The sequence below is a fragment of the Desmodus rotundus genome, chromosome 3 (genome assembly GCF_022682495.2).
Source record: "Desmodus rotundus isolate HL8 chromosome 3, HLdesRot8A.1, whole genome shotgun sequence".
Taxonomy (NCBI): Eukaryota; Metazoa; Chordata; class Mammalia; order Chiroptera; family Phyllostomidae; genus Desmodus; species Desmodus rotundus.
Window position 1 is genome coordinate 35,715,824 of NC_071389.1, and position 11,539 is coordinate 35,727,362.

At 42.2% G+C, this 11,539-nt stretch overlaps 1 protein-coding gene across 1 annotated transcript; it reads right to left on the reverse strand.

Annotated features, from left to right (window-relative positions):
• Positions 1-1,312: 1,312 nt before the first annotated feature.
• MAGOH (mago homolog, exon junction complex subunit) lies at positions 1,313-8,281 on the reverse strand. The gene is made up of 5 exons (XM_024571250.3): positions 8,106-8,281; positions 5,953-6,011; positions 4,679-4,789; positions 2,972-3,054; positions 1,313-1,554 (listed from the first exon to the last, which is right to left on the reverse strand). The coding sequence occupies exons 1-5, from the start codon at positions 8,191-8,193 to the stop codon at positions 1,455-1,457; spliced, it is 441 nt and encodes a 146-aa protein (XP_024427018.1). The 5' UTR covers positions 8,194-8,281; the 3' UTR covers positions 1,313-1,454.
• Positions 8,282-11,539: the final 3,258 nt, after the last annotated feature.

The following is an 11,539-nucleotide window of genomic DNA, read 5'->3' on the forward strand; positions in this document are numbered from 1 at the left end:
GGGTCACGTCGCTTCTCTGAGCAGGGCCAGCTTCACAAATTTGGGGGGTGGGGTCTTTTTCTTCTCGAAACTGCCCCTTCCTCTTTCCCCCTGAGACCTTTCAGGGGGTTGCCCCGCGCATTCGTCTTTACTGTGTTCCCCAAGACTGCACACTCCTTTCATCTAGCTCTTCTCTGGGCTGCCATCTTGTTTATCCTTACACATTTACTGAACCTTTTTTTCTCTTTTTACCTGCCCTTTTGTCCAAGGCACATATGAGACCTTACAGGCGCTTAAGACCTTAAGGAACAGCCCATTTGAAACTCAGCCTTCTGAGCTCCTTCCTGTCATTTCTTTAAAATTTGGAATGACTATTTTTGATACCTACCACCAACTTCATTGCCCCAAGTACCCTTCTTTAGGCAGGAGCCCTGACATCTGAGGTCCCAGCTCTGCCCCTGATCTGCTGCCTGGTGTCCTTGAAGAAGGCAGAATAGGATGTGTATGTGCTGGGAGTGGTGGGAGCACTGGTCCAGGAGTCAGAAGACCTGGATCTTGTCTGAAGTTGGCCTGTCTCGAGGGATGGAGCTTTGCCAATCACTTCCCCTCAGCCAAAGGACTTCCGGCCCAGTTCCTTCCAATGCCAACAATCTGTTCAACCAGCAATTTGCCTCATTAAGGAATTTAGCAAGAAAAAGTTCCTACAGATCTATTTGCATAACAAATTCCCACACTATCTGTACCCACTAGGTCTCAGTTCTTAATGGCTGTTGGTATTGATCTTAAAATGTATTGGAAAACTTTACTGAGACTAGGCATTTTATCCCTTTTATTAAAGTATTTTCTCCCATATTGAAATAGCTATATCTATAAAAGATAATTTTTAAAACCCAACCTCAATTATATCTCAATAAAGCTAGAAGGGGAAAAAACAGACTTAATACCATTTTACACCTAAAAAATTAACAACTACTTAATATCAAATATCCAGTGTTCAAATTTCCATAATGATGTCAACTTTAAATTTTTGAATCATGATCCAAATGGGATCCAAACATTACGTGTCTCTCAAATCCTTAAACTATAGGTTCCTGCTTCATCTCTATGTTTGCAATTTATTTATTGAAGAAACCAGATCCCTTGTCCTAGTTTTCTCTGGATATTATTTGGACTCCCACTGTACTTTTTAACATTTCTCTATTTTATTTTCTGTGAATTGGTAGTTATATCTACAGACTTGATTCAATTAGATTTTGGGGCAATACTAAACATTGGATGTTAGTTTTAAAAAGTAATTGAGAAGAATCCACACATTCAGATCTTTAAAAAATGATAAAATTGCTTTTTGTTACATATTTATTAGAGACAATCATTTATAGTTTATAAAAAAATATTGGTCTCATATACACAAAAGTTTTCCGATAATGGTGATTAAAAACTAGCTACTCCCACCCTCCTCTGTCCACAGGTGCAATCTAGATTGGTTTAATCTTGAAGTGTAATCCAATAAGACTGAAGACCAAACACTTCAGGTCCTGGACAAGATAATAAAATACTCGTAAGCCTTCTGGGTCCCTAAAATGCAAAGGAAAAAACTACTTAAAAAGCTGAGAAAAACTGGCAAGATAACACCATTTAATAACACAGATTATGTACCAAGATATTATCATAAAGGTATTTACAGAATTAAAACTTTGAGAACAAAACATCCAAGAAGAAGGAAATAGCTATATGCTATATATTAAAATGGGATATTATGAGGTCATTTAAAATGTTAACTTTTTAAAATGGGGAAATGCTTATGTAAGTGTAAAAAATTCATTGGAATCACATATTGTTGATCTAAATTATATTTTTTTGTGCTTTTAAAGAACTATATATCCTGCCCCGGCTGGAGTGGCTCAGTGGATTGAGTGCCGGCCTGCAAACCAAAAGGTCGCCAGTCCGATTCCCAGTCAGGGCACATGCCTGGGTTGTGGGCCAGGTCCCCAGATGGTGGTGTGTGAGAGGCAACCGATCGACGTTTCCTTCCCTCTCTGTCTTCCTCCCTTCCACAATCTCTAAAAATAAATAAGCAAAATCTTTCCCAGAGATCTTTGTGGTGCCTTCCTTACTCTGCTCAGGCTGCCACACAACAAAATACCAAAGACTGGCTGGGTTAAACATCAGAAATGTATTTTCTCACAATTCCGGAGCCTGGAAGTTAGAGATCAGGGTGCCAGAATGGTTGGGTTCTGGTGAGGGCTCTCTTCCTGGCTTGTAGACAGCTACCAACTTGCCACGTGCTCGCATGGCCTCTCCTCAGTGCGTGCACACAGAAGGTGTGTGAGAGGGAAAGAGTGGGAAGAGCGAGCAAGAGCAAGGGCCAGGGCAGGGCGGTGGGAGTGGTACTCAGAATTTTTTTTTAAAATAGGGGTCCTAATCAGGACCAAGAGGCTGAAGCAGCAGCTAAGAACAAAGGAGACTGTCCAAAGGAAGATGATTATGCCCACCACGTACTAAAAGTGAGCTCTATCTAGTCCCAAACCCTCAAACTCCAAGAGCCAAAAAGGTCACCAAATTCTGAGGACTCTGCAGCACACAGATTCATGTCTCAGCTTTGTAAATTGCCCAGCTGACAACCTGAATTTTTAAGTTTATATTCCAAGTAATTTCAAGTTTCACCCAAGTCAGACTTAAAGGCACTTGTATTGACATATTTCACTTTCCTCTTCTGGACAGACTGTCACCCACTTTGGCTGCTCCCATGGCATTGCTCTGTGTGTCACTGAGAAGCTCTTATTATTAATAATTGCATCAAACACCAAAAGCACCAGGAGCAAGCCCTTGAAATAACCGAGTCACTCTGCAGTGAGAGGGACAAAGTGAAAGCTGACCCCTTCTGCCTGTGTGTGTACCAGGTCTTACCATAATGGTCCCCGTCTGGCTAAGGGTTTCCTATTGGTCTGCTGCAAAACAGACACATCTGGATATAAGGATCATGTACACTTACTTGGACTGATTGACATCAATAAGGGAACCAATTTTTGATGTTGTGAAAGAAATGTGTTCATCTCCAATGACAATTTCAAGCTCCTAGAAACATTAAAAAAAAACAATGAACATTAAAAAAAAACTAAGTCAAGAAAAACTAGATTTTTCATTAATCACATAGGAGGGTTCATCATCTGCCAAGTCACACACACTCCACTACACAAAAGACAAATTCACTCTGAGCACTCAACTGAGCTAGGTACTAGAAACAGAGAGATAAAGTAAATACTGGTTTAGCCCTTCAGTAGCTCATACTCTTAAAAGGAAGTTGTGGCCATAAGGCTCCATCATCTGGGATTTGGAAGAAATTACATAATTGTTTTGAATATGAGTTTTCATTGCTAACAGTGTGGAGTGAAATGTATAAATCTATGTTTTACAAATACCAAGAATCTGCCCTGGCTGGTGTGGCTCAGTGGATTGAGTGCGGACCTGCGAACCAAAGGGTCCCCAGTTCAATTCCCAGTCAGGGCACATGCCAATAGGGGGCATGCAAGAGGCAACCACACATTGATGTTTTTCTCCCTTTCTCCTTCCCTTCCTTGCTCCTTAAAAATGAATAAGTAAAATCTTTTAAGAAATTAAAAAAAAAAAAAAAAAGAACCTAACCTTTCTGGGCAACATGAGACAATTTTGGACAATGATTAATGCTATCAAGACAATAAAAGATTTTTTTTCTTTTTAATGAGGAGTGGGTGCTTTAGATTTGATGGACAGACAAGTCATCACTGATGAAGTGACAATATTAAGCCCTCAATGATAAAGGCAGTTCTTAACAGAATACTCCAGGCAGCATGTAGCAAACACTAAGGTCCTAAACTAAGAACAACAGGTTATGCCTGAAGGACAGAAATGAGGCCAGTGAGGTTTGAACACAGCCAGAGTTTGTGAGAATGGTAGAAGGTAAGGTGGGAGTTTGAATTTTATTTTAAATGCAGTGAGAAGCTACTGGAGTTTAAAATCAGTGCAATACACTAAGTCCTCACTTAACATTGTTGATAGGTTCTGCGACTTTAAGCAAAACTGTGTGGTATAACAAAACCAATTTTATCATAGGCTAATTGGTAGAAACAACAGTGAAGTTTCTATGGCATCTCATCAACATTATAAGGAAACCATATTGAATGAAATGATGTTATTTGAGGACCTGCTATAAACAAATTTATATTTTAAGAGATTACGCAGGTTTCAGGATGGAAAAAAGTGCTGTACATGACAAGAGAAACAAGGAAATTAATTAGAATCCAGATTAGGAGAAAAAGCAAGTGATGTTAGGAGAAATGATCTCTCACATACTTAGTTGCCTGCATGATTTCCCTCCCATCAGACTGCTGCAATAACTGTGTGCTATTCATCTTTGTGTCCTCACAGTGCTTCGCATGCAGCAGTTCCTCATTAAGTGAGGTGTGCCGCAAAACTCTAAGAAGGGGAGGGGGCGTCACAAGAAATTCAAGACTGGGCTCTAGGGAGTCAGCGGCACTTCTTGCTCTCTGTTCCTTCCTGTGGGATTATTACTTCTTTAGACGAAGGAGGTAATCTGCCTTGTATAGGGCTACAGAAGTATGCGAGCATGTGCACCACAAGGGGATTCAATGTCGCATGCAGAGCAGTCACCTTGTCCAAGTTCTAAGATTTCTGCACTATGGCTAGTGGCTAAAACACTCACCTGCCGGCCTACTCGGTCAGGAGGGGGCCACAAAGCATCATCCTCTTTGGTGATTTCACTGTCATCAATTATTCTCTTCAGTTCTTCCATCACACTTTTATGTACATAAGCCTGAACGCAAGTTAAAAAATAGCAATTTAAATTGTATTCCTAAGCAGTGTTTTGCCTCAGATAGAGATTAAAGATAAAAAAGACTGTACCTAAAAACTCAGTTTGGACACCTGTGCAAATGGGACTTCATGCGGAAGGGTCAGAAGTGCGAAATGACCACACCTCAGTCCCCCTACAGCTGTTTCTACTTCTCGGCACATACTGTTCACACGGACCCTCTCCTGCCTACACGCCAATTCACACCTAAACCCAAAACAAAAGACCTGTGAGTAATCCTGGTAATTCTTAACCAGATGACATGCTTCTGAAGGATAGAGGCATGTCCTTTAAATGCACTTTGCATATCAGTTTACTTAAAAAAAATACGGGGTGTGTGTGTGTGTGTGTAGTGTATGAGGGTGCCGATATGTGTGGGTAAGCACAAATTAATTGCTAATTAAATATAATAGTATGAAAATATACTGACTGTTAAGATATTTTCAAATGTTGACAAAGTAGTTATGATGAGGATTTAATGATGTGGTAGAAATCACACCAAGATGGAACACATGAACTTGAGAGGCAGGCACAGGTTTGAATTCCTACACTATCTCTCACTAGCAGGGGTGACTTTGAACAAGTCCCAGAATTAATATCTGGGCCTTCACAGTCTTAACTGTAAAAGGTATCTAATACCACCCATCACACAGGCTTATAATCAGGGTTAAACAACATCACGTATGTAAAATACCTAGTGCCACACCGGGCTGCCTAACATGCATTCAATACCGTTAACTGATTTCCATTCAAATGCAAATTAAAGAGCCCTCCTGAGTGCTATGTACCAAGGAACATACCAACACTTGGAGTGGGGGGTAGTAGCTCTTATTATTTGTTTTGGCAGATGAGGAAACTGAATTTACCAAGTTCATCTGTGAATTTGCCCAAGGTCACATGGCTGGTAAGCAGCAGATTCAGGGTTCAAATCAAGATTTGTAAGACTTCAAATGCTTACTAATAATTGATTCAGGGTTGTGAAAGAAAATATAAACTAAAAGATTTGAGAAAAACTTGAGAAGTTTTCTAAAGACGTGTACATTTTCCCATTCTTTGTCTTTCAATACTGCTCCCAGGAAGAACAAAAAAGACAAAAGGCTAAACCGTGGTGAATAGAAATTCATTACCTCTTTTCTGATCATGACATCATTTTTATAATTGCTGTTGTTGGCATATCGCAATTTCCCTGCGAGGGGCAAAAAACAAATTCACTATAATAAAAACACATGAATAAACCATCATTAGCGCACTAAGACCATCAGTTGTTGCTTAAAACGTATCCTAGCTTTCCCCTCAAGTGTCTAACATATTTAATATTTATCCCTTTAGTATTTTAACAATACGTTTTCTTCAGTTCTTCGCTTTAGGCTATTAAATAGCCTCACAGCCAAAAATACAGCTGATGCTACATTACAGTTCTTGCAAAAGGGAGCTCAGGTGTAGTAAAAGAACAGGCAGGTTTTTTTGGGACTCTGGAAAATCATATCTCTGCAGGTTAATGTCTTCAGCTAAAAAAAAAAAAGATGGTAATTGGTAACTTACCTGCACACAGGGCCTCCTAAATCTCAAATGAATTTTGAAAACTATAAAATGCTGTTTACATACATTATCATGTGACTGTGCAACATTCTGATCTATGCCTGTGATGGGAAAGTAGTGGTTTTATAATTTAGCACATTTGGTATACAAGGCCCTTAGAACATATGTGCATTCAACAGGCTAATCTGGGTATATGATGGGCACAAAGGAGAAGATAAAAGAGCCAAATTAATTGCTGCCTCACTGCACCCTCTGCCTCAAGTCTCTTTCCTTTCAGTTTATTCTCCACTGAGCGACCTGACGTAGGAACCCCGATGGATCTGATTAGGATACTCTAATACTTTGATACGGACAATGGCTTCCCATTGCCTTCTTGATAAAATGCAAATTCAACACGGCATACTGCTAGGCTGAGCCAGGCTCACTCCTGTAACATCCCTCTCTCACATAGCTGGACTCGATCACACTACTTGGTTTCTGCCTGAAACATCCATGTACTTCTTAGTTTTCAGCCTCTTTGCCACTAATGCTGTCCAAAATGCCTTCTGAATTCCCGTCCGCCTAAATAACACCTACAGTTACTAAACACTCTCATCCCCCTTCCCTCATTTTATGCAGGAAGCCTCCTCTGAAGCCTCAGGCTAAATTAAGTGTGTTCTTTCTGATCCCATAATCCCTTTTGTTTTTTCCTACCACCGCACCTAATACACCATCTTGTCACTGTTTACAAATCTATTGCTTCTCAGATTACAAACGTGGCTTCTCAGATTCATCTATGTGCCACCATTTAGTGGGAGTTTTCTGTCATCTTTGTTTCCTTTTTCTTCACCACTGTGCCCCCTCCCTAAATCCTGTAACTGACAAAGTCATATTGGTTCTCCTAAACCCTTCTCTCCACTTTTACAATCACCCTAGTCCCAACCAACATCCCTTTTGTCTGGACAATTGTTAACTGTCTCCTAACAAGTAGCCCTGTTTCAACTTTTGCTCATTCTGCACCCAATAATTAGAATATTTTTACAAGAACAGATCACATCTCTTGTCTGCTTAAAACTTTTCAATTGCTTCCTGCTGCACTTAGAATAAAAACCAAACGGTTTACCATGGCCTGTAAAGACCTACATGTTGTGACCACTGCCTACTTATCCCACATTATCTCCTACTATTCTCCCTATTCTCCCCAGAGCTCATTACTATTCCGCTACATTGGCCACCTGAAATGCGCCTAGCTCATCCTTGCCCTAAGGCCCTGACACTTACTACTCCCTCTGACTAGAATTCTCTTTTTGAGCTTCATAAGGCTGGCTCCTTCTTGCCAATCCAGATTCAGTTCAAATATCCCCCTTTCAGAGAGCTCTCCAATGGCCACCCTATTTAAAGCCAGCGCGCCAATAATTATTCCATCATTTTGTTTTATTTTCTGACCCTCATCACTACCTGGAGCCTTTTTTTTTTTTTAATGATTTCTCTCCTAGCCCTAGAACTCCTGCATCTCAGATTGTGGGACAGAACTTGGTACAAAGTGGGCGTTCAATCAATGTTTGTTGAAGCATTCTAGTAAAAAATGTCACTCAGCAGAAGACCCTGCGCCTGGACAAAAAGAACCAGTGGGGCGGACACAGGAGTTTTCCTTCCCGATCCGTTCCTTCCTCTACTAGATCCCTGCACTTTCCAGACCCCCGGCCGCCCGCGCCCGCCCGTGGCCTAGTCCTCGCTCCCGCGCGCAGGGGATCGCTCTCACCATCTGGTCGGAACTCGAATTCCAGGAATTCGTGGCCGAACTTGCCCTTGTGACCCACGTAGTAACGCAGATAAAAGTCGCTCTCCATGGTTCGCGAAAAGCCACCCAGACCGAACTTAATAGCCAACCGTATCGCCGCTGTACGCGCCTCAAAGTGACGTTTAGTGGCGCGCGGAAGTGACGTAGACCACTGCTGTCGCCTATAGTGAAGGGAATTTTTTCGGGCCCACTTCCAGAGCTGACACCCCTTCCGGCGGAAACAAGGTCTCTTTCACTCGGGGGCGGGGTCAGCGCAGTCACGCCCCTCAGTCCGAGGCTGGGTAGTGGTTGAGGTTTACCAACCCCTTTCTCCTAACCGCGAGGCCGGAATTCACCGAAAGTGAGGGACTTGTAGACCTAGCTTTAAGTCTTCGGGTTGAACACCCCGATTTCTGCGTCCCTCCAGGTTCAACCTCCACTTAAGCACACCCCACATGTGTGAGTTGCCTCTGGACCTAGGTACAAAATAAGGTTAAATGACCAGACCTCACAGAACTCAGTTTATGATTAGTGCACGTGCCAAACGTTGGCTGCGACCTTGCCTCGCAGTTTAAGGATTAGTTCGAAAAAATCGTTCTCGGCGATGCTTTTCCAGAATTCACAGTGGAGACTGCCATTTCCCTGGAATGAACTTCCCCGAACTTATCCCCTATTTTCTCAATTTCTAACTCTCATTTCTATCTTTTACTTTCTCCCTCACTGCTCTCTGGAGTAGGTGACGTGGGTAAAGGTTAAGTTGAATATTTCCTCTCCCACTCCCCAGCCATCTATGCACTACCCACCAGTGATTTCTCAGCCCTGGCTGCCCAATGGGATCACCTCAGGGCGTCTAAAAAATACTGATGCCTGAGCCCCATCCTAGACCAATGAAATCAAAACCTCCCTCACAGCAGGCCTGGCCATCGGTGTTTGTTGTTGTTTTGCAAAGCTCCGGAGATTAGTTAGGGTTGAGAGCTACCCAGCAGGCTCTTGTCTCTTCAGGCCACAGTGCTTGACCTCTGGAAGGCTTTCTGGTTGTGGAAAAAAAAATCTCCTCCTCCATTAGGCAAGGAGGCAAGCAAAGGCAATCAAAATCCTAATTATTAGGAGACTGCTTTAGCTCATCTAAGTTCCAGCCAGAGGGGGAATGGAATTGATTCTAGAAACAGTGTTGAGATGGCATCATTCTTGGGACCTGGTGACTGTAACTGGATACTATTCTGTATTCAGACCTGTGGTCTCTGGCTCTCACTCCCAATCTTGCCATTACTCCTTTTCTCCCTGAAAAAGCATGGGCAGCAGCGTGTAGAGTGGGTGTGGTGGGGAGAAAAATCACTGGAGATGTGTATTAAAGGAATCCCTTGTGTGACAATGGTTTACTGGTCAGAAGTGAAGTGAATGAACTTTTTGGACCTCAGGATTCTCATCTTTAAATGGGCATAATAATGTTACACATCTGACAGAACTGTTTTTAAGGATAAGAAACAATGTCTTGGAAATTGGAAAATACTTTGCAAACTGCAAATTACTCTAAAACCAGAAGGCATTTTATTTTTTTTAAAGTACTGGATGTAGGTGGTAACAAATAAATTGTATAAAATCAAGAAGAGAACCACTAGGCATAAAGCACCTAATAAATGTCAGCTCCAAGGCTGAGCTCATTTACAAGTGCTAGTTCTTTGAATCCTCACAACAGGTGGTGACTGAAGTTAAGTATATAGACACATTGGGTAATTACCACAAGGCTATTTTCCAAGAGTGAAATTATAAAAATTATAATGTAACTGGTGATTCTGGGTATCTGCAGATGTGGCAAATAGCAAAAGTGCTGAGAAAATGTAAAGCGCACCTGACTTCAAACAGACCGTAAAGTGATCCAGGTTTGGGGGTGTGCGACATGGTATAGATAAGGGGTGTCAAACTCATTTTCACGGGGGGGGGGCACATCAGCCTCGTGGTTGCCTTCAAAGGGCCAAGTGTAATTTTAGGACTGTATGAATGTAACTACTCCTTAACTTGGGGCAAGGAGCTCTACATTTGGCCCTTTGAAGACAACCGCGAGGCTGATGTGGCCCCCGGTGGAAATGAGTTTGACACCCGTGGCCTAGATGAAAGAGCATGGTCTGTGTGGCTGATGTCCCTGAATTCAGCAGAAGATATTGAGCAACTACTGTGTGTCGTGTGCTGGGACTACAACAGTGAACAAGACCTTTGCAGAGCTTGCAGAGGAGGCAATTAAGGAGCACACAAGCAATTAAAATGTAGGGATGAAGGTTACAAGTGGGGAAGCACAGAATACTATGGAAGTACACATGGAGTGGCTCCTAATCTAGTCTGAGGGCTTAAGGGAAGTCCTCTGAAGAAATGTTCCACAGAGAGGGTCCGGAACTGTGTGGCTGGAATACAGAATGCAGTTGTGAATACAGTAACGAGGTTGGAGAAGTAGCAGCAGCTAAATCACGAAGGACTTTACAAGACATATTAATTAGTTTGGGCTAAAACCCAAGCGAATTGGACTTTAATGCAAGGGAAACATGAAGGGGCTATAAGCAGTGAAATAGAAAGGGTTGGTAGTGACATAACCTATTTGCATTCTAGAAAGATCACTCTGGCTGCAATGTTGTAGGTTGGATTGCAAAATGGAAAGATTAGAAGTATGAAATTAAAATAAGTAGTTATTAATCTATGATGATGAGAGTCCAAGATGGCGGTGACGTACACCCCAGCAGTGGCAATGGAGGTACAAAAGTGGATGAACTTGAGACGGAGCACCATAACTTAAAGGGTGGGCAAAGGAGATTAAGGTGCGGCCAGAGAGTTAGGGGGAAAACTGGGAGTATGGTGTCCTGTAAACCAAAATAGGCGTTCCCAAGAAAGGAATGCCAACAATGTTAAATGCTCCTTCCAAGCTCAAGGAAGATAGGACTAAAAGTAGTTACAAGATTATCGAGGAGGTCCTGGGTGACCTTGGCAAAAGCCACCGCAGTGGCGTGGCAGTGAGAAGCAGGGCAAGTATACAACAAGCCGAATGTGTTGTGCAAGCACAGAGTTGCCTGACCCTGTGCATTAGGTCTGGGTCTGAGAGAATAGAGAATGCTTCCTGGAGTGCGCAAGGACCAGAAGGAGTTAGCCAGCTGAAGAGGCAGAGGAAAATCTCGGCAGAGAACACCCCGTGTACATGAGCACTCCATGCGGTGCCTGTATTTTGAGGGCACTAAACATAGCTATGTGCTTCGGGCAGTTCCTTCACTTGTCTCCTCATCTATAAAACAGGAATTATAATATAGATAGTATTATGTCACAGGATTGTTGGTGAAGATTAAGGTAATTTATGTAGAATTCTGGGTACACATTAGGGACTCAACCAATGACCATTCACTCTCCCCTCATTAAGGCATTACGATGAAACAATACTC

Bases quoted from the DNA above. Each gene is read 5' to 3' on its own strand.
- MAGOH (XM_024571250.3), bottom strand. From the start codon at position 8,193: ATGGAGAGCGACTTTTATCTGCGTTACTACGTGGGTCACAAGGGCAAG. The intron at 6,012-8,105 runs GTGAGAGCGATC...TGCCCCTCGCAG, and splicing joins ATTCGAGTTCCGACCAGATG to GGAAATTGCGATATGCCAAC. The intron at 1,555-2,971 runs GTAAGTGTACAT...TTTGCATTTTAG, and splicing joins ATTGATGTCAATCAGTCCAA to GGACCCAGAAGGCTTACGAG.